The sequence below is a fragment of the Neovison vison genome, chromosome 6, assembly GCF_020171115.1.
Source record: "Neovison vison isolate M4711 chromosome 6, ASM_NN_V1, whole genome shotgun sequence".
In the NCBI taxonomy this organism is placed as follows: domain Eukaryota; kingdom Metazoa; phylum Chordata; class Mammalia; order Carnivora; family Mustelidae; genus Neogale; species Neogale vison.
Genome location: NC_058096.1, coordinates 107,253,534 through 107,277,402, shown reverse-complemented (window position 1 = coordinate 107,277,402; position 23,869 = coordinate 107,253,534). Strand labels below are relative to the sequence as shown.

The 23,869-nt window shown below is 56.7% G+C and overlaps 2 protein-coding genes across 7 annotated transcripts; one reads left to right on the top strand and one right to left on the bottom strand.

Annotated features, from left to right (window-relative positions):
* Window positions 1-875: 875 nt before the first annotated feature.
* On the top strand, window positions 876-15,083 carry CLCN2 (chloride voltage-gated channel 2). 2 transcript variants are annotated; one of them, XM_044251910.1, is made up of 24 exons: window positions 876-1,083; window positions 3,346-3,502; window positions 3,655-3,786; window positions 4,155-4,283; window positions 4,370-4,503; window positions 4,609-4,686; window positions 4,776-4,854; window positions 4,952-5,077; window positions 5,177-5,261; window positions 5,356-5,457; window positions 6,534-6,618; window positions 6,758-6,913; window positions 7,300-7,369; window positions 7,598-7,708; window positions 7,934-8,147; window positions 8,448-8,581; window positions 8,832-9,004; window positions 9,126-9,240; window positions 9,444-9,517; window positions 9,738-9,797; window positions 9,949-9,987; window positions 10,163-10,267; window positions 14,282-14,368; window positions 14,500-15,083. In XM_044251910.1, exons 1-24 carry the CDS (start codon window positions 1,012-1,014, stop codon window positions 14,692-14,694), a joined length of 2,712 nt encoding a protein of 903 aa, XP_044107845.1. In that variant the 5' UTR covers window positions 876-1,011; the 3' UTR covers window positions 14,695-15,083. The 2 variants fall into 2 exon arrangements, with proteins under 2 accessions (XP_044107845.1, XP_044107846.1); XM_044251911.1 differs by lacking the exons at window positions 14,282-14,368; window positions 14,500-15,083 and adding an exon at window positions 13,145-14,275.
* Window positions 15,032-23,857, bottom strand: FAM131A (family with sequence similarity 131 member A). Of its 5 annotated transcripts, XM_044251915.1 has the most exons (7): window positions 23,683-23,745; window positions 22,433-22,493; window positions 21,294-21,436; window positions 19,027-19,120; window positions 18,379-18,561; window positions 18,101-18,217; window positions 15,032-16,779 (listed from the first exon to the last, which is right to left on the bottom strand). In XM_044251915.1, exons 4-7 carry the CDS (start codon window positions 19,094-19,096, stop codon window positions 16,304-16,306), a joined length of 846 nt encoding a protein of 281 aa, XP_044107850.1. In that variant the 5' UTR covers window positions 19,097-19,120; window positions 21,294-21,436; window positions 22,433-22,493; window positions 23,683-23,745; the 3' UTR covers window positions 15,032-16,303. The 5 variants fall into 5 exon arrangements, with proteins under 5 accessions (XP_044107850.1, XP_044107849.1, XP_044107851.1 ...); XM_044251914.1 differs by lacking the exon at window positions 22,433-22,493 and having other exon boundaries at window positions 23,683-23,857; XM_044251916.1 differs by lacking the exon at window positions 21,294-21,436.
* Window positions 23,858-23,869: the final 12 nt, after the last annotated feature.

Below are 23,869 nucleotides of genomic sequence, written 5' to 3'. Positions count from 1 at the left end.
TGAGAGAGAACGCAGAGCCCCAGCAGGCTGTTCGCCTCTGTTCCCCCATGGTGGCGAGACGTCAGGAGCTACTCGAGTTTCTCCTTGGGCCCTGCCAGGAAAAAGCGACCTCTGTACCCCCACGCCCGCCTTCCAGGAGGCCTCGCCAGCACCTAGACATCTCTTCCCTCGAGCCTCACCCCTTCACTTTCCCTCCCCACCTCCACCCGGGAACACCCGGCGGGCCGGGTTGTTCCAGGTGCGACTTCCTAGGGAGCCGCGGAAAAGAGGAGGAGGAGGGAGGAGAATGAGAGAGACCGAGCGTCTCGGTTCTGAGCATCACCTCCTCGGCCCCGCCTTCTAGGCCTAGCGAACGCCCCCTGGGTCCCCCCCCCCCCACACACACCTTTGCTTCTCACCCTCGACAGAGCAGAGGGGCCTTGCCAGGCCCGTCTGAGCCGCTGGCCCCTCGGGAGAAGCCAGAGTGGGCTCCACTCTGAGAGACTGAGCCCAGAGCCTGATTTAGACGGCCCTGCAGCCCCGGCCCCAGGCCCTACCGCCCCGGCGTCTCCAGCCCCTCCAGCCCCTCCAGCCCGGACTCCCGGCGCCGCGGGCCGGGCTCGGCCCCTCCACGTGCCAGCGGCCCCGCCCCCACTCTAGCCCCCAGCGCCCCTCTCAGTCCCAGGCCTCCGCGCAGAGGGGGAACCAGGTAGCACGTTCCAAGCTCCCCCTTCCGCCTCCCGGCAGTTCGGGAGGCGGCCCCAACGCAGACCCCCGCCCGGCTGGGCCGGCCCCAGTGGATGGGCGGGCGGGCGGAGCGGCGCGGAGGGCACCGCCCTCGGCCCGCCCGCCGAGGAGGGGACGCGAGCCGGAGGCTGAGCCAGCAGCGCCCGCCCGGCACCCGCCGCACTCTGCACTCGGCCGCCGGGGCGGCAGGGACGGGACGGCTGCTGGTGGGGGCTCTGCGGGCTGGGATCGGAGTCCGGGCCCGAGCCCGAGCCACAGCGGGAGGCCAGAGGGCTGTAGGCAGAGATGGCGGCCGCGGGGGCCGCGGCGGCGGCGGAAGGGATGGAGCCGCGGGCGCTGCAGTACGAGCAGACCCTGGTAAGCCGAGACGAGCCCTCGGGAGCACACTCGGGGACCGTTGCTCCGGGTTACCCTTGGAAGCGCGAGGCCCGGGGGGGGGGGGGCTACCCTAACCCCGCCCTAGCCTTCTGAGCTGGGGAAACTGAGGCTCGAGGGCCTGAGAGGCTGGAAGGCTAAAGGGTAGAAAGCTGCATGCAACCGAGGCGGCTGGCGGGGGGCACTGCAGAGGACAAGGCCATCAGGTGCTTATCCCAGGTGTCCTTCCATTTACCACCCCAGCATACGCGTTTTCTTTGCTCCTCCCTCTCACCACCTGGGCTGAGGTCTCAGCACACCACTACCCCCTTCCCAGCACCACTCACCCTTGAACTTGTTCTCTTTTCCCTCCCGTTTCCACCATCCGAGACACTCCCTCTGTCCCCACTAAGTGCTTGGCACTATGCTGGAAGTAGAAACAAGAGTGTGTAGAAAGATGTTCAGACCCAAACCCAGCCCCAGCCCTTACCCCTGTGGGGGCTGGCAACCCAGCATTGGCAGGAACCCCTCCGGATTCTCCGGGGAAGAGGTGACCTGCCATCCCGGGGTACAGGAACTTTAGGGAGGATGTGTCAAGCAGGAATGGGTGTGGGAATGGGGACCTTTGTCCATGCTGACTCTGGGTATCCAGCCCCCACCCACCTCAGGGGTGTCCCTTGACCTCTTCAGAAGCAGGGGTCCTGGGGCTGTGAGCTGATTATGGGCGCCCTTGTAACTTAGTGTTTCCAAAGCCTTTTGCCCCTTCTTGTGTCACAGGGCAGAGGACCCGGTCTCGAGGGAAGAGAGTGGGCCACATTTACCAGCTTGGGTTGGAATTTGCCCAGGAAGGAGGCAGGGAGGGAATGTCTCCAGGAGTAGAGGTCCTGGGCTGTAGCTGGGGCTGGGAGGTGCCCGTTATGAGAAAGACTGGATGAAACAGGATGATGACAGGGAGAGGTGGCAAGGGCAGGGGTGGAGCAAGGGGAGAGGGGCAAGCCTTGGCTAGTGGGGGAGGTGTCTATCAGTCTGCACTGGCTGAGAATGGGGCTTTGGGCAAGGAAGCCAGGCACCTGACCTCTGAAATGGTGTCTGTCTGTTGCACCAGCCCCATCTCTACCTCCTCCGCCTGGTCTCTATCTCTGGAACGAAACCTCAGGGTCAGGCTCTCTCCCAACACTCTGCTCCAGCCTCTCCCCCTTCTCCTTCTAATCCCTTTGTCTTTCTCTCATACCCTATCACCTCCCCCTCATGCCCTGTGTCCTGCCTCTTTGTACTCTCTTTCTCTCTTTTCCTCCTTCCTTCTTCCTTTCTCCTCTCCTCTTTTCTCTTTTCTGCCTCTTCCTCTGGGCTCTCTTTTACCTTTCTCCTCTCTCTGCTTCCCTCTCCTCCCTCTCTATCACTCTCTCTCTCTGTGTGTCTCTATCTTTCCCTCCCTCGCCCCCCCCCACCAACCCCAGCCCCAACAGGAGCCCTTTGTGTCCCGAAGCTCTGCGGGTGGCAGCCGGAATCTACTCCTCCCCGCCCCCCAACACACGCCCAGCTTGGCAGGTCTAGCTGAGGCTCAGCGACTCTCCCTCCCAGCACCCCAGCATCCCCAGTCACAGCCCAGCCATCTGCTTCTGCCACCCCCCAGCCCACCAGTGGACTCAGGGCAGCTCCAGAGTAGGGGCTAAGGCCACCCAACACTCTCCACCCACCCAGAGACTTTCCACTCCCAGCTGGGCTGGGAGGCCAGTTGGGGGGAGGTAGGGGTGGAGAATGGGGACAAGAGGATTAGGGTGGGTGGGAAGGGTGCAGCGGTGTTGGTCACAGGCTAGAAGCCCAGCAGGAACGTGATAAGGATTGAGGCCCCGCCTGCTCCTAGGCCCAACTCAGCTGCCCCCAGCTCCCTGAGGCCCTCATTGTTGTTACCCTTCTGTCCTTGACCATCCCTTATTCTCTGACCTTCCCTCCTCCCACTTTTGGACTGCCTTAGGTTTTTTCCATCTTTTCCTCCTCTGGGGACTTCCCTCCCACTCCTCCTCCATGCTCCCAGGCAGGCCTGGGAGAAGAGGACCAATTATTCTGCCACCCCCAGCAATGTGCCCTGTACCTTGGCTGTCCCCATCAGTCTGGCCAACACAGCCCCCACAGTCCACAGTGTGCATTGTTTCCACACCTCAAGTCAAGGAGGCATATAGTGTGGTGGCTGGGAGAAGGGGAATTGATGCAGTGGTCCCCATTCAGCCCACATCTGCTGATGCCCCCATCTTCCCCATTGCTCAGATGTATGGCCGGTATACTCAGGACCTTGGGGCCTTTGCCAAAGAGGAAGCTGCTCGGATTCGCCTGGGAGGGCCCGAGACCTGGAGGGGTCCACCTTCCTCTCGGGCTCCTCCAGAGCTTCTGGAATATGGACAGAGCCGTTGCGCCCGATGCCGCAGTGAGACCTGGGTTGGGGCAGGAGACCTCGCTGCTGTGCCTAGGGGGGTGGGTTCCATAGAGCTACCCACTGGGAGGTGGCAGGTTGGGAGGGGGGCAGAGGTAGGAGCACTTTGGTGCTAGCCTGCCCACTCTTCTCTGCCCTGCTCGCAGTCTGTTCCGTACGCTGCCATAAGTTCCTGGTGTCCAGGGTTGGTGAAGACTGGATCTTCCTGGTCCTGCTGGGGCTCCTCATGGCTCTGGTCAGCTGGGCCATGGACTATGCCATCGCTGCCTGTCTGCAGGGTAAGGACAAGGGCTGGCAGGCAGCAGATGGGAAGAAGCAACCTGCTTCCTCCATGCCACACTTGTCCAAGTAGTTTGGCTCCTTGGTGCCTGACCACTTTCCCCAGCCAGCCTAATTGCCCCTTGTTCAGGCACCATCCCTGCCCCTCCCATAGGCCACAATTTCCCTCCCCTCCCCAACTGACCAGCTTACCTATTGTGATCTTTGGCCCCATGAATGCTCTCTAGGGTCCCCTCTCTACCCCTTGTGCCTAGGCTCTCTGCGATTGGCATTCCCTGGGATAGCTTGCCATATCAGTATGTCACAGCAGCTAGGTGGGGACTGGGTGTGTACCCCTGAGGTCCAGTAGCTCATCTTCTCCCTGCAGCTCAACAGTGGATGTCCCGGGGCTTGAACACCAGCCTCTTTCTCCAGTACCTGGCCTGGGTCACCTACCCCATCGTCCTCATCACTTTCTCAGCTGGATTCACACAGATCCTGGCTCCTCAGGCTGTTGGTACAGTGGGAGAGAAGGGGAGGGCAGGGAGGAGAAGTCCTGGAATGGCCACATCAAGTGACTCTCCCGGGACATCACCTGTGCAGGCTCCGGCATCCCTGAGATGAAGACCATCTTGCGGGGTGTGGTGCTGAAGGAATACCTCACCCTGAAGACCTTTGTTGCCAAGGTCATTGGGCTAACCTGTGCCCTGGGCAGCGGAATGCCCCTTGGCAAAGAGGTAACCCCAGGTTGGGCCTAAAGGAGTCCCTCCCAGGGGGAGAAGAAAACAGGCCAGGGTCAGGGTGTGTCCCTTACCAACTCAGCACTTGTCCCTACCCACCAGGGCCCTTTTGTGCATATCGCTAGCATGTGTGCTGCCCTGCTCAGCAAGTTCCTCTCCCTTTTCGGGGGCATCTATGAGGTGAGGGGGACCCTGGGAGAAGGTAGAGGGACAGGGTGGGCTGTGGGGGCCATGCTGACACCCATCCCCACCACCGCGGCTCTTGGCAGAATGAATCCCGGAACACAGAGATGCTGGCCGCCGCCTGTGCCGTGGGTGTAGGCTGCTGCTTTGCGGCACCTATTGGAGGTAGGCAGTGGGGCAAGCCCCCCAGCCCTGCCCTTGGCCTACCCTCCTTGGGCCCAGGCCTCAGGCGGCACTGTGCCTTGCCCCCCCACCCACGCAGGCGTCCTGTTCAGCATCGAGGTCACGTCCACCTTCTTCGCAGTGCGGAACTACTGGCGAGGCTTCTTTGCTGCCACCTTCAGTGCCTTCATCTTCCGGGTCTTGGCAGTCTGGAACCGTGATGAAGGTGGGGGGGTAACGGGGGGTTGAGAGGATCCCCTGAGGTGGCTCCAGAGGGGCCCACACAGTACACCTGCCTCCCTCCGCACCTCTGCTTTCCTTTCAGAGACCATTACGGCTCTCTTCAAAACCCGGTTCCGGCTTGACTTCCCCTTCGACCTCCAGGAGCTGCCAGCCTTTGCGGTCATTGGGTGAGGAGCTCAGGGAACCAGGGTGCATCAGGGACGAGGAGCTGAAAGAGGGAAGACCTCCCCCCCTTTACTCTGGTGCTTCTCCCCTCTCCAGTATTGCCAGTGGCTTTGGGGGAGCGCTCTTCGTCTACCTGAACAGGAAGATTGTGCAGGTGATGCGGAAGCAGAAAACCATCAACCGCTTCCTCATGAAGAAGTGAGTTGGATCTGGGCTTTAGGCCTCTCTGGGTTGGGGGTGGGGGGTTGGCCAGAGACCCGTGAGATGGCAGATAGCAGTTAAAGGTGCTGGTGAGCTAGCACTTGGTTGAGAACAGCAGCCAATAGTGTTTTCCAGGATGATTGAACATTCTGGCTTTTTATAGGTTACTTCAGAATTGGCACTTCCTGGATTTTTCGTCGAGGCACTTTAGATTAAAGAGTAAGACTTCCATGGGGTGCCGGGCTGGCTCAGTCAGTAGAACATACCACTCTTGATCTCAGGGTTGTAAGTTTGAGCCTTACATTGGGTGTAGAGAGTACTTAAAAATAAAAATTTTAAAAAGTATATATTAAGAAAAAAAAAAAAAAGACTAAGCCTTCCTTAGGCCCTTGGCTTTGGCCTGGCCAGATGGCAGTGCTCCCTGGAGAGAGTTTGAGTCTTAATTCCCGCTGTGGAAGCATGGAGGTAGGTGAGTTTTTTTTTTAATCTTCAGAGTGCAGTTCTCTCATTTGTGACCTTGAGGATCAGGAGTGGGGAGGCCTGAGACGTGACTTCTCTTGGGACTGATGTCCTTCAGAGAAAGGGCAGCCCACTGAACTTGCTCCCTCTGGTACCTTTGGTCAACTTCATGAGTGACCCCAGCTCTCTCCAACACTCACCTTCACTCTAAGTCACCACAGAAAGAGAGACAGAGGCAGAAACTTCTCCACACTCACATGATGCACCCTGCACCCTTCAGCTGGGGCTCCTGAGAACAGCGGAGGAGTCACAGCTCAGAGGTGTCCCAGAGAGGGCTGTGGGGGGGGATGGATTGGCCTTTCTGCTGCCTACCTGAGGAGTTACAAGCTGACAGAGAGACATTTGGGTTGATAAGAACCCAGACAGCCCTCTCCCTTGGGGCCATCACACCAGGAACAGCAAAGGGGACCTTCTCTCACAACTGTGTGCTTGCTTCTGTGTGAGGGCCAGGACTCCACTGTGACGTCATCCCTGAGGTGTGTGAGGGCACCACTGTCACTAGTCTGTAGTAGTTACACCGCCCGAGTTTGATGCTATGAAACCCACGTCTCTAGACGCCTGCTCTTCCCGGCTCTGGTGACCCTGCTCATCTCCACTCTGACCTTCCCCCCTGGCTTTGGACAGTTCATGGCCGGACAGGTAAATCCAGGCAGAACAGAGACTTGGGCTTTGCCTTGGGGTATATCCCTTCTAAACCCAACAGCCTTTGCTCTCCTGTGGGTCAGAGACCATTCATGCTGGCTCTCCGCCGGCCTGAGGCACGCCTGTTCCCCTGTAGCTCTCTCAGAAAGAAACTCTGGTCACCCTGTTTGACAACCGGACGTGGGTCCGCCAGGGATTGGTGGAGGACCTCGAGCCACCAGGAACCTCACAGGCCTGGAGCCCGCCACGTGCCAACGTCTTCCTCACCTTGGTCGTCTTCATTCTCATGAAGGTAGGACTCTTTACGTACGTTGCTAATGCTGACCTGGGCTTGCCAGGTGACAGACAGTGTTCTAAGTATTTCCCTTATGGTAATCCCTTTTAAACCTCACAACAGTACTGTGAGAAAGGAACTGTCAGTAGCCCTGTCCTAAAGATGGGAAGTCCAGGCACAAAGAGGTTACATAATTGGCCCAGAGTGAGATGGCAGAGTGAGATTTGAACCTAAGCCATCTGGTTCTGGAGTCCTCCTCCTTCTTTCGCCTCTGGGGGATTCTGGGAGAGCTGGAAATTTGTGCCTGATGGATAATAAGCAATGTAGGCTCCTCAGGGTGGAACTAGGGGCTGTCAGGGGCCTGGCGGGGACTCCTGCCTGTTTGAACGGCCAACTGCCCACAGTTCTGGATGTCTGCGCTGGCCACTACCATCCCAGTGCCCTGCGGGGCCTTCATGCCAGTCTTTGTCATTGGTGAGTCCTCAGCTGCCTATTGTCCTTACCTGCACCCTTCCCACCCGCCGACCGTCCCCTCTCTGCCTGGGAGTGGGTTTTGGTCCAGCCCCAGCCCCCACCCCCCTGACTGTCCCCTGTACTGAGTGACCCACTGGCCCCTTCCCCACCTTCTGACCCTCTTTCTTCCTAGTGCCCCCCACCCTCCCCCTCCACTACCTGTTTCTCTTCCCACCCCCCTCCCTGAAGGAGCAGCATTCGGGCGTCTGGTGGGCGAAAGCATGGCTGCCTGGTTCCCAGACGGGATTCACACTGACGGCAGCACCTACCGGATCGTTCCTGGGGGCTATGCAGTGGTGGGTGAGTGCTCTGGAGCCCCACCTGTCTTGAAGACCCCTGGCCTGGCCACCGTGTCTGAGGTTCTGGTGCCCCCTGCTGGCAGAAACCAGGTTTCCCTCAGATGCAGAAGCCAGTTCCCAGATCTGTAACTGGGTGGCTCTGAAGCTCCCAGAGGACCATCTCTGGGCAGGGAGGGTCCTCTGGGAGCCTGGGCACCCTGAGGAGACTCAGGGTGCCTCTCCCCAGGGGCGGCCGCCCTGGCAGGAGCAGTGACACACACAGTGTCCACGGCTGTGATCGTGTTCGAGCTCACGGGCCAGATCGCCCACATCCTACCCGTCATGATCGCCGTCATCCTGGCCAACGCCGTTGCCCAGAGCCTACAGCCCTCACTCTATGACAGCATCATCCGGATCAAGAAACTGCCCTATCTGCCTGAGCTGGGCTGGGGCCGCCACCAGTATGGAGGGCTGGGCGACAAGGGGGGTGCGGGTGAGGGTCGGGAGGACCCCTCAGACCCATCTCCAGCCAGATCCTCAGCCAGCGAAGCTGGAAGACCAGCTGTCCTGCTCCCTTCTGGCCAGAGCTGCCCCGTCCACAATGTGGGGGAGGCCATGGCTGGCCCCACTTGATCATACTCCTTGCCTTTTAGCTCTTGTCCCTGCAGGCTTTAGGGCCTTCTTTAAGGCCCTGGGATGTAGTGCTCTGGGCCACCCTACCCATCGTGAGCACAAACCCAGTGCCTCCCGTCTGTCCTCAGACAATACCGGATGCGAGTGGAGGACATCATGGTACGGGACGTTCCCTATGTGGCCCTCAGCTGTACCTTCCGAGACCTTCGGCTGGCTCTGCACAGGACCAAGGGCCGCATGTTGGCCCTCGTAGAGTCCCCTGGTGAGAGCAGGAGGGGACCCCAGTGCTAGTGGCATCTCCCAGGGTTGCCACTCAGGAAGGGGGAGAGCGCAGGAAGCTCAGAACCAGTGTCCTTGGTTCCAAAGGGATCAGGCCAGCATTTGCCATCCAGAAGTTCCCTCTGGTATGTGGCCTATGTCCAAGGCCACACTGGGGGTGTGAAAGCAGGCCAGGGGGTTGGGTAGGAGGACCTCCCGCCCAGCTACTGAGTCCTCGCTCCTGCTCTGTCCAGAGTCCATGATCCTCCTGGGCTCCATTGAGCGCTCACAGGTGGTGGCTTTGCTGGCGGCCCAGCTGAGCCCAGCTCGCCGGCGGCAGTATGCGCAAGAGCATCGGGCTGCCCAGACCTCTCCACCTCCTGATCAGGAAAGTCCCCCCAGCCCTGAGGCCTCTGTCCGCTTCCAGGTGAGGAGGAAAAGAGCCACAGGCACACAAACTTTGTAAATGTGGTGTAGACTGATTGGGAGGGCGACATAGAGGCAATCTGGGGCCATAGCCTTCACCAGCCCCTTCCTTGCCCTCGTAGGTGAACACAGAGGACTCAGGTTTCCCCGCAGCCCGGGGAGACACTCACAAGCCCCTGAAACCTGCTCTCAAGAGGGGGCCCAGCAACACCGTGAACCTTGGGGAGAGTCCCACAGGTGAGCCTGCCTCCCACCAGCAGAGCCAGAACCCAACCCTGAGATTTTACTTGATCACAGCCCAGGTGAGAGGCTGTCCAGACAGGCCTGGGGTAGAACCTGGACACCCTCCTCTTGCCCTCCTCACCTCCTGCTGGTCCTCTCCCTCAGAGATGACATTGCCACCCCCACCCCACCCCCCCGCCTTGTGTTTGGGAACACAGGGAACATGGAGCAGGCAGGCATCGCTCTCAGGAGCCTCTTCTGTGGCAGTCCACCCCCCGAGGCTGCTTCAGAGGTGAGTGGTTGGAGTCTCTCTGTCTCTTTCTTTCCAGCTCTCTCTGACACTGAGACTACCTCTCCATTTACCCTGCAAAGCCTTCCTCCATTCTCCCTGCCCTTCTGCCCTCCCAGACGTCAGCTCTGTCCCTGCTGCGTGCCCTTCCTCTCAGCTCTGCCGCTTACCCTCACCTCCCTCCCTGTAACATCAACTCCTCTTCTCTCTGGCTCTAACAAAGTTGGAGAAGTCGGAATCAGGTGACAAGCGCAAGCTGAAGCGGGTCCGAATCTCCCTGGCGGTAAGCACTCTCTTCCTTCCTGCAGCTCTGGAGCACTAGCCAGGGAGGGCTGGGGTCTAGGGCATCAGCCTCTCCAAGCTGGGGTGGGAGGTTACACCTTCCTCCACCTCCCCCCAGCTACTAGCTGCCAGCCTCCCTCCCTCTCTCCTAGAGTGACTCAGACCTGGAAGGAGAGATGAGCCCTGAGGAGGTAAGGTGTGACTGGACTCTGGACCCTCATTCTGCCTGGGAGTATGTAGTCATCATCATTGCCGCTGTCCCCATGGGAGGGACCATGGGATGGGAAAAGGGGCAGGCCTGCTTTCAGGGAGGTGAGAGCAGATATTGGCACCTTTGCCCTAATCCTCTTGGTCTCATACTCTCAGATTCTGGAGTGGGAGGAACAGCAGCTGGATGAACCTGTCAACTTCAGTGACTGCAAAATTGACCCTGCCCCCTTCCAGCTGGTAGAACGGACCTCTTTGCACAAGGTAGGGGCCAGGGCCCCGGGGGCTGGCCTGGGCTCTCAGGAGCATGGGTTGGGGGGGATCTAGGTCCTCCCGCAGCTTTAGACACAGGCCAGTGGGGGAAAACAGGACAGCAGAGGATAGGCTCTTTGCTGAGATGTTTTTCAGACACACTGCCTCAAAAGATGGGAGGCCGGGAGCCAGGGCCCCTTAGCCTTTTCCTGCCTACTGTGGAGCCAGGCATCATTTTTCCTCTGGTCAGCCTTGCCCCCAGGGAACTCTGGACCAAAGCAGCAACAAAGACAGGGTTTGAGCTGGGTGGAAGCCAGAAGGCCAGGCTAGGGTCAGAGCCAGGCGGGAGACTGCCAGCACCCAATAAGGCTGATACACCCACGCTGAAAAAAATGGGTGAGAAACAAGCAGGACAAGAAAATCCAATAAACAAGCTAACAAACATCCAAGTAGGGGTGGGGACACTGCAGAGAAGAGATAAACAAAGTTGAGAAACGCCTAGTGGGGGGCTTGGAATGTCAGACCCCAGAAAGTCTGACTTAATGTAGGCCAAAGGAAAACTGGTAGAGAACCAGGAAGCTAGCTCAGGAGAAGGGCAAGACAGCCTGCAGAAGTGGGGAGAAAACTTGAGTGCAGACAGGTTGGTGGAGGGAGAGGCCAACACTGGAGGGTAGGGTCTCACCAGCACGGAGCCACTGCATCAGCAGGCACCTGCAGGCTTCTAAGGGAATGCGGGCAAACCCGGGAGGGTGCTGGGGTAAAAACCCAAGTATTTTAGCTCGATTGTTGACAGATTTAAACCGTGCACGCCTCCAAGATATGGGGGCTGCCGACAGGCAGCAGAGGAAGGCTCCCAAGATCTGCAGCCCCGGCAGCTAGCCGAGGTACAAACTGTGCCTAAGAGCCAGCCTATCTCAGACAAGCAGGGGCTGGGCCAGAAAGCACAGGGCACAAAGAAACAGAAAAGCAAAAGGTATTAAAAAAAAAAAGCAAAAGGCAATAAAGGAATGTATAAGCTTTTGGGTAAAGATCTCAGATCAGAGTAACTGGGAAACTACAGCGCAACTGCAGGAAAATCCATAGGCCTGAGAATATACTGAGTTTTTATTTAAAGCCTTTCTTCCTAAAACCTCTAAAGTTTTTCTGTCATCCTGCTGAGTCCTCAAATATCCCATGATGATGATGGTGATAATAATGTTGCCATTTTTTTTCGTGTCTGCTATGTGTCAGGCACTTGCTCAGCTCTTCATGTTTAATTTAATCCTCATAACAAGACTGTGAAATAGATATTGTGATATTCCAGTTTTTATAGATGAGGACATTGAGATGCAGAGAAATTGAGCAAGTTGCCCAATGTCACACAGCTGGTAAGCAGCACAATCGGACTGGAACCCAAGGTGGCCTGACCCAAAAGCCTGGGGACTTAACCACTTTAATTAATACCCGGGGAGACTAAGGCAGTGAGGAGGTCCCTTGCCTGAGTCAGTACAGCAGAATGAGGCCCAGAGCCCAGATTTCCTGGCCCCAGTCCCAGGATTCTTTCAGAAGGCTACGTTGTTGTCCCTCCCCCTGTCAGTTCACTGTTCCCAAGCTCGAGATGTGCAGGCCCTCCAATGGGCTTCCTGGTGTCTAATTAAATTTAAGTGAAAAAGAACAAAGTAGGTGTTTGTTACAAACTTAAAAATCAGAGGAAGAGAAGAAGCCTTTGAGGAACCGACTAACAAAAGTACAAAGAACTGGACGCGATAAGAACATAAAAGATTAGAATTCAAAACGTCCTTGCAGGCCTGAGGAATCAATCAGTAGTAGCCTAATCAAGTTCAGGAGGAGAACATTCAGGAGGAGAGAGAATTCATTGGAAACTAGGAAGCAGGGAGACTAGAGCAGACCAGCCCTACCAGCTATATGCCACTTTCATTCTGAGGCCATCTGCAGGCAGGCAAGCAGTGGGGGAGGCAAGGTTGCCAAAGCTACTGCCAGGCTTTTACCCAAATCCTCAGTTGACCATGTGTAAGCTGGCTGTGTAGCCTCGGTGAATTTCTTAGCTTCTCTGGGCTTCACTTTCCTTGTCAGTAGGAGGGGGATCAGTACTCTGTCAAAGGTTTTTCTTTGGAGGAAGGACTTGATAGAGGATATTTAGACCAGTGCTGGCCATAGTAGGAGTTGAGTATATGTAAGGAATGTCTCCTATCACTGTTTATACATTTTAAAAGGTAGTGTAGTGAAGGAAGGGTTGACGTGTATAAGAAATAAATGTTTTGAGAAAAAAGATGAGTGAATATGTGAGGCTATAAGCTGGAGGGCCTGGCAGAACCTGAGGCTGGAAAGACCAGCTGGAATGGCTTTGGGAAGGGTCTTGTGAGCCATTCTGGGGAGTCTGGGCTCTAATTCAAGTTTGAGAAAGCTCAGAGGATGGCAGAGCCAAGTTAGAGGGAAGGGAGACCAAAAACAGAACTCAAGAGGATGTTGTGGTAAGGATGGTGAGGGCATCAGAGAGAATGGCCAAGATGTTCCGAAAGCAAATCAGCAGTGCTTGGTGACTGCCCGGGACCAGTGGTTTGCAAACCTAAAAGACAGAAGCTCATTCTCACTAGGGCTGTGGAAAAAAAAGAAAAATTCAGGGGAATGATCTGATAGGATACTTGGGAGAAGATAGAGGGATAATTAAACCATAAGAAGACAAAGTTAGGGGATTATTAAGACAAGAAATCTCATAATGGTATATTTCCCTTTGAAGTCAGAGGAGGAAATTAAAGGAAACATGCAGCACGTAGGATTCAAGTTAGATATGAGGAAGAATTTGCTAATAACCATAGGACAGTTATGATAAAGGTATTAAAGGAGCACAGAGAAGCTGTTCTAACACTGAACTTCTAACTTCTGTTGTAGGTACGGTCATGCCTTAGCTGGAGAGTTAAGTTCTGGAAGTCCGTTACTAAAAAAAAAATTTAGTAACTGTTTAAGAAAATATTTTTAAAGCTTTCAGACAGTTATACTGAGTTCTGAGTAACTGGTACTTGAAAGCTGGGTTATTAATGCCCATTTGGATTCAGACACTAAGCCAAGAAGCTTACAAGTACACTCAAAACACAGTAATAAGTGATAGGCCCTAAATTCCAGGAAGTGCTGTATCAGGAGAGTGTTGTTCAAGACATCTGGCCCAAGAAAATCTACTTAGGACACAAGGGGAACTGGTTGATAATTTCTGAGCCGTTGGGGATTACATGTGAAAGTTGGGGGGAGAGCCCAAACCAAGAAAGACATGGGAGGCTGTGGATGGCTGTCGCTTCCCTGGACTTCAGGCTCCGTCTGAACAGCACCTGGGATGCTACTCAGCCCTGGGAGAGCCGAACTATAGGTGAGACATGGAGTGCTTCCACCCACGACAGTCGGTCAGAGCCAGGGAGAGGGGCCACTTCCAACAGCCAGCCAGCTGGAGGCAAATGGGAAGCATGTGTCAGCCACTAAAGTGGGGGTGAGAGGCACAGAGTTTAGGGCTGATGGCCTTAAAGGGCAGGGACACTCTGTGACTGGACACCTGTGCAGAACTGATGTCACACTTCCTCCTTTGGCAGCATGAGGGAAAGCTCCTTCTGGAGCTGTGAAGTCACTTCACCACTGAGCTCGTGCTGCCTCTCCCACAGGATGGGTAGCATCCTTACGTCTCGGAACAGGACTGAAATTAATTGCTGATTTCAGAAAGACCTAGCAGTGCCTGGCCAATCATTAGGTGTCATATTTGACAGTTCTCTCCTCCGTCATCCTTTATTCTAACATGGGACGAAGAATCCTTCCTCTGTTTCTTCATCAACATAAGGAACGTAAAGATAACCATTATCATGTTTCTGAGGCTTGGCTGTGGAAACATTCTCATTCTTCTTTTCCCTCTGGTGGTTCTCCTATCCCCCCACCATCTAGGGTGCCCCTCCTTCCCCCAGCCCCACCTTGTCCTGGGCTGCTCTGGCCAGTGATTTAAAACCGTCCCCTTGCGCGTGATGTCCAGTGTGTTTTCTCCCGACCCCACAGACTCACACCATCTTCTCACTACTGGGAGTGGACCATGCTTATGTCACCAGTATCGGCAGACTCATTGGGATTGTCACTTTAAAGGAGGTGAGATGATCAGTGGCCACTAAACCATTTCTGCTTCAGAAAAGGCATGCAGGCTTGCGTCCAGCCCACCGAGGGGTGGAGTCTGAGCACGGAGCTTGGAGTTTGCACATCTGACCCTCTCCCCCTTCCAGCTCCGGAAGGCAATTGAGGGCTCCGTCACAGCACAGGGCGTCAAAGTGCGGCCGCCCCTTGCCAGCTTCCGTGACAGCGCCACCAGCAGCAGTGACACAGAGACCACGGAGGTGCATGCACTCTGGGGGCCCCACTCCCATCATGGCCTCCCCCGGGAGGGGAGCCCTTCTGACAGCGATGATAAGTGCCAGTGAACCCTTAGATGGGCAGCCTGGGATGGCAGTGGCCGTGCTGATCCTGAAGCTCTCCTGTTCCTTCTGCCGTGGGAAAGGAGGTGGTTACACTAAGGGCTGGAGCCCTAGCCCCCCTTCCAGGCCTGGGGGGTCCCAAGCTCCTCCCGGTTCGTCCTCCCCGGACTCTGAGTGCCCACCTGCAGCAAGTGTTCCATGGGCAGGAAGACCAGCATCCACCCGGCAGGGTATGGGTGGAGGCACTGGACCCCTGCTCCCCCTTGGAGGGGGAAAAGGGTAGAACTAAGATGGGTTTATACTGGAACCTCCTCCAATGACCAGATGTATATAGAGATTTACAAAGATTTTTATATTAATTTAATAAAACAAATTCTTAAATAGAACAAAATAAACACCTAATGAGCCACTTATGTATAGAATGCCTGTGCCCATCAGCTCTTGTTCTTACCTTGGGCCGTCTCACCTGCCAAAGCCTACAAGGCTCCGAATTCTTCAGCCACCCACAGCCCCCACAGCCATCCAGCTCCAGAGCTCAGTGTCTATGGAATACCTGACCCACAGAGCTGCTACTGCTCAGTTATCAAACCCTAGCTGGGGCAGAGGCCCTTGGTACTGTAGTTTGGCCTTGGATTCAGCCAAGAAAGGCACTACCCTCCTCCTTCCCCAAGGAGAGACACTCCCATATGACTGTCACTTGTTGGCACAGTTCCTGCCAGGCTCAGGCGTCAGCAGACAGCTGCCCAGCCACCCGCATGGCCCCCTTGTGGTCCTCTCTAGAAGAACATGGCCGTCACTTACGGCTCCCCAGCAACCAGGGCCACCCACTCCTCCTCCCAGCTCGGCTCTAAGGAGAACCTGGGGTATGGGGCAGCCAGATAGGCTGGGAGCCGCTGGGACCCTGCCCACACATCCTACAAGGGGCCAGGAAAAGGGTGGAGAGTAGATGCTTTCATCAATCCAGTGCCTCCCAGAGAACACCCCGACTGAAAGAACAGACCAAAACCCCTCTTTTTTTAGGAAAAAGAAGAAGATTTAGAGATGATGGAGAGGCGAAGCACAGCACGAGCCCAGCTGGGCAAGGGGCCCTTGGGGGGCGGCTCAAGCCTAGGCTCCAGGAGGGTAAGAGCCAGCCCACCCTGGGGTAGGGGAATTCTATCGAGCACTGCACATGGACTTAAGAGGTGGAGAGAAGCAGAGAAGAGAGAGGCATGGGGAAGGGGGCGGGGGCGCCGGGCTCCCTCCTGTTCCACCCCACAAGGCCCAGTCACAACCACCCCCTTAGGGGTTCACATCATCCAAGGAGGAAATGTGTATGTGGCGTTTTTGATTTAAGAACATGAACATCACTGTCTGCCACAGCTGTAGCCATGCCCCAGGGGCCCCGGGCAACCCCCGGCAAACCCCAGGAGTGGGGGCAGGACATGCGCCCCCAACCTGCCCCTGCCTCCTCTCCAAACACTTTCATGCAAAACACACAACGGAGGAGTGAGCGCTCCCAGGAGCCCTCTAGGCTTTGGAGCTCTGCCGGAAGCCTCTCGCCCGCACTTGGGCACAGAGGCTCTGCCCCCAGCGGTGGCCGGGAGCCACATGCCACCACCAAGCATGATCTGGGTCACTGTTCCTCCGGCTCGGCCTCATCCTCGTCTAAGGACACCACCCCAGAAGAAGCTACATCAGAGGCTTGCCGCTGCTGTTCCCAGCTGCCCACCGGCGGCGGGCAGAGAGGCTGGCTGTCCTTGCAGGGGGCTGGCTCCTCCTCGGCGGGGGAAAGGCAGGACTCCATGAGGGGCGAGTTGTAGAGTGAGTCCTGGGCCTCCAATGGGCCCAGGCTACGGAAGGCACTTTCCCGGCTGGGGGGCAGTTTGGCGAGGAGCAGCTCATCGCCCAGCAGCTGGGAGGCCAGGCGGGCTGGGGAGCCCAGCAACCCATCCTCCAGGCTGCACAGACTGGAGCACAGGGTCTCTGGGGACACGGTCTGCGAGCAGTCGCTCTCAGGCTCCACAGAGCCCTGGCGCACAGGCCTGGAGAATCGGTGGCCAGTGAAGAGGTCCTGGAGATGGGGCCCCAGAGGCAGCTGTCCGGCCATCTCTGTAGGGGAGAGAGAAAAGAAGATAGTCCTACTTGCCCTGGTTCAGTCGGCCCACCTGGAAGTCACATTCTCCCTGCTCCAGCCTCGGCACCACTAGTTTTGGGGCAAAGGGTAGGAGCTGGGTAGATTTGGGCAAGTCACTTAACCTCTCAGTGCCTCTGTTAACTTAATAATAAATTTGGGAATCCAATATAAAAGAACATAGCATACAGTAAGAGGGCGATAAATGCACAAATACCACACACGGTGGTGCTGCTGGTTCCCCGCACAAGGGAAACCTGTCCAAGGCAGTGAGTGGCGGACTGGAGTTCAGCCCACACTCTGCTCACCCAGCAGCGAGGCCTAACATGGGGCTGTGCCTGCCAGAGAAACAGGTGCTTTTTTCTAATCTGCATAAAGGTTCTATGTGGGGTAGCAGTGGCCTTGGATAAATGTTAAGTTATTATCATTATACCAGGGGTCAAAGCAGACCTGGAACTCAATCAAACAAGAACATTTGTGGTTCAAGGCTCCGTCTTGGCCTCAGGCACCCAAATCAGTCACCTCTGGACCACAGCAGAGGTCTAATGTATTGCCAATCTGCTCTCCTGGATTGGCCCTGGAGAATCTGTTAATTAGCTGGACGGGTGGAGGCTGGTGGAGGCAGTCTTCAAAGGCAAAGACATACAGGGATGGGGGCGGTGTTGTGAGGCATGAGCCCAGAAGCTACAGAAGAAGTCAGCCATGTGGTCCAGGAACTGGAAGATGAAAGGAGGGCCGTGCACAGCTGCACAGCCCTGCAGGGTCCCCTTTGCAAGCACTGGCCCAGAGAACAGCCCAGAGACAGGTCTCAGATGGAATTCAAGGAGGCTGAGCCTGAGCCAGCAGAGCCCTGTGGGCAGTCCGGGCCCAGCATGCCTTCCTGTTTGCCTGGGGCCGAGGCCCTAGGAGGTGCTACATTGCCGGTCCATCTGTGCTGCCACAGCTGCCAGAGGGCTCCCCCGAAACAAAAAGTCAAGGCACAGCAGACCCCCCCCACCGCCCCAAGAGATGTAGTCGCCCAGAAGGTGTCAGCGAGGTCTCTGGACCACGAGGCCCAACAGCACAGATGGGCAGAGAAGGTTCAGCATGTGTGCAAAAGGAACTACTTGGTTTGCAGTTGCTGACTGCTCACCCATGAGCATGACTAGCTCTCTTGCCCCCTGGAAGGTCAACGACTGCCTGGACAGGGTCTGCCCCCACCCTCCCCTTCGGAAGACTGAGCTCTGAATCACGAGGCCTCTCAGGCAGTGCCCCCATCCCACCAGCTGGGAGTACTGGCCTTGCTTGCCTCTCCCTCACCTGAGTCAGTTCCTCCAGCAAAGTCTTCATCATAGGATTCATCGGTGGAGTCCTCGCCGTCCACTGAAGACCATGCCCGGAGCTTGGCTTCTGCAATGGCAAACTGCTCAGCCACGCCTGTCAGGGAGGCCAAAGAATTTATCAGCAGAGAAGGTTCATTAGCAGGATTAATTAGCTGAAGAACTAAGACCAGGGCTCAGGTTGGAGACAGGAGAGAGAAGAGATGGAGCTGTGGGAAGAGCATCCCAATGACAAACATGTGGCTGACCCGTCCCCACCTGCCGCAAAGCGAGCCTCTTGTTCGCCCTCGCTGAGGTCTGAATAGGAGGAAAAGGCTGATTCCAGGGCAGCAGGGGAGTCGCTTGGCTTGCTCCAGCCCTTCCACTCAATGAGGTGAGCCACTCGGCCCTGCGCCATGGCGGTGGGCTTGGTCACATGGTCCTTCACCACCTGAGAAATACCTGCGGGTGGGGCAGGAGGAGGAAGCCTGCTAAGGGCACAGGCCATGGAGGGATGTGGAAGGGTGGTGGCAGTTAGGGTCCACATGTGCCTTTGGATGGGCAGAGGGAGCTGAGCTGCATCTAAGAAGGGGAGGAAGAGGGAGATCCCAGCTAGAGCTCACAGGATACAGTCCTGAAGGGTATGTGCAAAAGGAAGCAGGAAGGACAGGGGCGCTTGGGTGGCTCAGTCAGTTAAAGGTCTGTCTGCCTTTGGCTCAGGTCATGATCCCAGGGTCCTGGGATCGAGCCCCGCTTTGGGCTCCCTGCTCGGCAGGGATCCTGCTTCTCCCTCTCCCATTCCCCCTGCTTGTGTTCCCTCTCTCGCTGTGTCTCTGTCAAATAAATAATAAAAATCTTTTTAAAAAGGGGGGGTGGAGGGAAGCAGGAAGGACAAACTGGCCAGAGGGATGGGAGATGGGTGCGTACCATGCAGGGAGGATCTGGCCAGCGCAGCAATCTCCTGGATGGTTAGGGCTCTCCGGGACTTGGGCAGCATCGCGACTGTGTCTCCAACATTCACCTTGGGTTGACAGCAGCAGAGGGTCAGTGCTCCAGCAACCACGGCATTCTCCTCCATGCCCACAGCCCACCCAAGGTGTCATGGGGATACAGGAGCTGGGAAGAGACGCCAGGACAGCACATATGTGCCAGTGGCTGCTGGGATATGTAAGAGGGACAGTAAGAAGCCAGGGCCAGCAAGCCATGTTCTCTCAAGGAGCAGCAGAGATTCGGGCTGACCTGAAGGAGCAGAACTGCAGCTGCCACCCCCAGCCCCATCTTCCCAGCTCCCAGAGGAAGGAGGCAGGTTGGGAAGTCAAGAACCATGGAGTGGGGCTTTTGATAAGGAAAAAAAGGGGGAAGGGAGAAAGCTACACCATCAAGGACTTCCTCAGGTTCTCTCCTCTTTGCCCCTCTCCTCCTCTCAGTCTTCAGACATCTCAGTCTTCTAGCTGTTTCTATAGCCACAGACTCAGCATGACCAAAACCAAACCCAGTACCTTTCCCACATCGGGCCCTGCTTCCTAACGTTGTATCACCCAACCATTGGCCCCTTCAGCCTGACTCCTAACGTCAGATTTACCAACAACTCTCCCCTAAGCTTGCTCATCCTTTCTACTCTCACTGCCCTCCCTCCCTCAAGCCCTCAATACCCCATGTCCAGATTAGCACAGCTGTGGCCCCCCCAAGCTCCCTCAATTCATGCGATTTTCTCAGCCTAGAATGTTGTGTAAGTGTTCCCCTCCCTCCCCCTGGGGCTGGCTGGCTCTTTCTCATCTTTTGGGTCTTGGCTGAAACATACCCTCAGCAGGGTCTTCCTGGCTACTGTACCAGTTGTCCATCCTCCCTCTGTAACAAGTCACCATACTCTATGAACATACCCTGTGTGTGTAATCTTGGTCTACTTCGTGTGTTTCCTTATTGGTCACTGGTGCCCCTCACTGGTCTCTAGCTCTCAGAGGAATTTGGTCTCTTTTGGTGACCCCAGTGTTTAGCACAGGGCCTGGTACAGAGTAACCTTCCTAAATACGTAGGCTGAGTGAATGAGGCAAAGTATAAATGTAAACAAATAATCTTCCCCGGAGTGCAATTGGTCACATGTCCTTATTTAAAATCTTTTCTGGGCTCCTCCACTGTCCAGTGAAGTGCTAGCTTCACAGTCAGGCACTGAAGGAGCGAGCCCACTCTGAACCTCCTGCCCCCTTCCAGGCCTTGGAATCTGCCACCTAGCTCCTCTGCCCAGGACAAACCCACTTCCACCTTCCCTGTCAGCAAACAGCCCTCTTGCCTCCCAGGCAAAGGAACCCAGCTCTCCCCTGGGCTAAGAACGCCATCCTTGTCTGACAAAATGCTCCCTACCGTCTAAGGCCTGACTCAAGTGTCACCTCTTGTTAGGTTTTCAGTCCAGCTTTCTCTGTCTCTTCTTCAGTAGCCCCCACCCCCACCCCAGCACTGCCCTTGCATCTCTCCTGAGGGATCTTGGGATGGCAGGGCCTGTCTCTGATTCACCTGGCTTCCTACCTCCACCCCACACCTGGTTCAGTGTTCTTTGGCAAGCCCTGCAAATGTTTCCCTCAATGAATGAATGAAGTCAGAGGCACATGTGCCCTCCCCGGAATTGCCTAGCTCTCCTGATCAGGTTCCCACCCCTCACAAGAGGGGCTCCACCTGCTCCCTCGACCTCAGCCCCACCCTCTGCTCCCCCCCCAACCCCCGCCTCAGTACCTGGCTTACAGGGGCCCCAGGGTGGCGCCGTTAGCTTCCGGCCAGGCCCGGGGGGGGGGGGGGGGGGGAGGAGCACCTGCTGGGTGTTTCCTGGCTTGTTCTCCCTCCCTCCCCTCACTGCCCCCAGCCACTGCCATCCGTGCCGGCGCTCCGCGCAGCTGCGGCCCAGGCCCAGAGAAAAGGTGTGTGTCTCCCTGGCAACCCATCACCATGCAACAGGGTCTCCCGGGATACGGCCTGGGATGCGCTGACGTCAGCGCCCAAGGCGGGAGCAAAGCCCGCCCGCTGGCACCGCGCCGAGCAGAGCAGACCGGCGCGGGGGCGGTCTTGGGGCCCCGCCGGCCGGATAGCGCCTCCGCTCGCAGGAAAAGGGAGCCAGAAGCAGGCTGGCGAGGCGGGGGTGGGGGATACAGATCCCCTTCATGTGAATGCGGCCCCCCTTCCCCCTACCAATACCAGGGGCCCAGCACCTCTGGCAAGTCCTGGCTGTCCACGGAGGAAGGGCGGGAGGACCGGCTCCAGCCTCGGAGGGTCCGAGCAGATCCCAAGGAAGATAGAGAGAGGCCCCGAGGAAGTTCGATCCACTCCACAGCCCAAGCGGGGTCCGAGGCCACTGAGGGGTGGGGGAAAGGCTGTTCACCTGGGCTCCCACTTCTGCCAAAATCCCCATTTTCATCCGGTGCTGCCATATCATTTCTCCTCACCCATCCCCCACCTCCCGGAATACCAGCAACCACCTGGTGCTCTCCACAATTCTGAAAACCCCTATTTCACATTCCTGACCTTCAGGCCCTTGGGGCCACTTTGTGGCAGCCAGTGGGCCCCCTTCCTCCTCTGGAGATATTTTGCCATCAGAACCCTAGGGATGAAACCTAAACTTCATAAATTCTCAGTCTTGGGTTTCTCGGCCTATCCATTCCTCTTGGAAAGCACACCGCGTTCTTCCACCACCATCGCCATCCTCCTCCCCACCACCGCCTTGGACCCTTTACAGGCTTGGTGCCTGCCTTCTCTTGGTTCTTTCCTCTCGCCAGCATCAGCTGGTACGCAACTCTTTTCTCTTCTGAAAAACCCATTTTTTCTTTCACCCCAGTCGCCTAAAGCTTTTTTCCTGATGCCCTATCTGGCCCCAGCCTGGTTGTTCCTGTTTCATCCTGGTTCCCAATATCTAAGCCAGAGTAATTTTCCTTTTGCCACCTGAGGACCCTATCCCTCAGCTTCCCCTCACCTCCCAGATCACATCTACAGTCGCTGGTCTCACCTCTGCGACTTGTCTGACAAGTCCATCGTCCTCCAGGTCCTTCACGCTGCCACAGAAACATTTTGCCCAGCACAGAAATCATAGGCATGCTGGCTGTGTTGATGCAGAGAACCAAAAGCCCAGAACCGCTCCAGGCTCAGCTCCCAGTTCTATTCTTATTTTGGCTCCGGATGCTGAGCCAGTCCCCTCCCCACTTGGAACCTGTGCCTAGTCACATAAGGAGAACACTCCTTCCTCTTGGCTTTGAGGAGGTGGGAGTACAAGGGGCCCAGCAGAGCTCTCTGGAGCTCAGGAAGCTGAGGCCCATCCCCTAGACGGTGCCAACAGGCAATGTACATCACAACTGACCTTTAGCTGGAGCAGCCGTCTCTGTCCCTGAGCCTCAGCCAGCTGGTGGTCCCCAGAAACGCTACCAACCAGAAGGAAGATACAAGGTTACAGGCCATCCCTGGCCCCCAGCTGGTACCTTATCAGGGCTCTCAAAGCCATTTCTGAGGTCAGCAAAACTCTCTCCTGACTACAGGAGGGAATGACTTCCTGAACTTCAAGCCTTAGTAGGGCCAGAAGGATCAGAGCCGCCTGCAGCTTCTCAACTTCAAAAAGTCATGAGGTTAATTTAGGACTACAAATCCCATAATTCCTCATGGGAACCCAAGGAAAGCACAAATCTCAGTCAGAGACTTAGCTCCAAAGAATCTCAAGTACCAACCACACTAAGGCCTGTATGACCGACCACCTGCCCTGGAAGCCCAGGACCCATTATAAACCCAGCCCTCAACCTCACAACTCCCCACCTGGCCTCAGGCTTGGAGAAATACATGACACTTAAGAAAAGTAGGCTGGTAGACCTCAGCTGCAAAGGACTGAGGCCAGGCCCCAGAGTGCACCACCATCAATGGGAACCAAGACCCAAGCAGCAGGGATCAGCAGTTTTAAGAAGCCCTAATGGCCTCTCTCTCAGCTCCTCTTTCTCAAGGTAGGATGATTTGTTTTTGTTGGGAGTGGGGGAAGGAAACTGAAACAGTTAAGGTGATCAGGAGCTCACAGGTGCCCCAAATGGGGCCTCAGTCTCCTCCATCAGCCATCTGACTCTGAAGGAAGGAGATTAAGTTTTTAGCCAAAAACTCCATAGTGGGGTGCTTGACGGGCTTTGCAGACTGCCCCCTTAAGGGGGTTGGGACACAACTAGGAGAGGCAGGTTCCCACCAGAGCCACTCCCAGGGCAGAGTAAAGGAGAGGTGTGGGCCGTGGGGGCGACGAGTATGTGGGTGTGGAAGGCCAGTCGCCATGGACACCTTGCCCCTCCCAAGGCTGTGCGCCTCCTAGCCCCCCACCCTGGGGTTGGGAATCCAGGTGGAAAGCCCACGAGTCTAGCCTGCAAAGCCCAGAAGCAGACAGGCCGTGGCAGCGAAGCCGAGTGGATTTGGCCCCCTCTCCGCTCCTGCCCTCTCCTTCCTCTTGTCTGGCCCGCCTCCCGGGTGCAGGCTCCTCCCTCTCCCGACACCGGCCCCCTCCTCAAGGCCCCCACCCATCCGCGGCCCGCGCACCCGGCAGCCGCAGCCCAATTCCCCAACCCGTGCCCGGCCTCCACCTCTTACCCTGACCCGCCGGACTCCGAGAGCCGATACAGCCCATGGCCGGGCACCCAGGCACGCTAGCCCGCGCTCGGGGCCCGGGCCATCGCCTACCACAGGGTCGGGCCGCGGCCGCCACCGGGGAGGGGAGAACCCGTGAGAGGGGAGGGGGTGGGAGCCGCGCGTCCGCCGTCGCTCCCCGGAGAGGGAA

What these genes read in the sequence shown, in the direction of transcription:
- CLCN2 (XM_044251910.1), top strand. Translation starts at nt 1,012, where the DNA reads ATGGCGGCCGCGGGGGCCGCGGCGGCGGCGGAAGGGATGGAGCCGCGG. An exon ending in TCGTCTTCATTCTCATGAAG is followed by an intron (nt 6,914 to 7,299) that starts GTAGGACTCTTT and finishes AACTGCCCACAG; the next exon opens with TTCTGGATGTCTGCGCTGGC. An exon ending in AACGGACCTCTTTGCACAAG is followed by an intron (nt 10,268 to 14,281) that starts GTAGGGGCCAGG and finishes CCGACCCCACAG; the next exon opens with ACTCACACCATCTTCTCACT.
- FAM131A (XM_044251913.1), bottom strand. Translation starts at nt 22,172, where the DNA reads ATGCCTATGATTTCTGTGCTGGGCAAAATGTTTCTGTGGCAGCGTGAA. An exon ending in ACAGCCAGGACTTGCCAGAG is followed by an intron (nt 19,121 to 21,293) that starts GTGCTGGGCCCC and finishes TGTCAACCCAAG; the next exon opens with GTGAATGTTGGAGACACAGT. An exon ending in AGAGGCTCGCTTTGCGGCAG is followed by an intron (nt 18,218 to 18,378) that starts GTGGGGACGGGT and finishes CCTCCCTGACAG; the next exon opens with GCGTGGCTGAGCAGTTTGCC.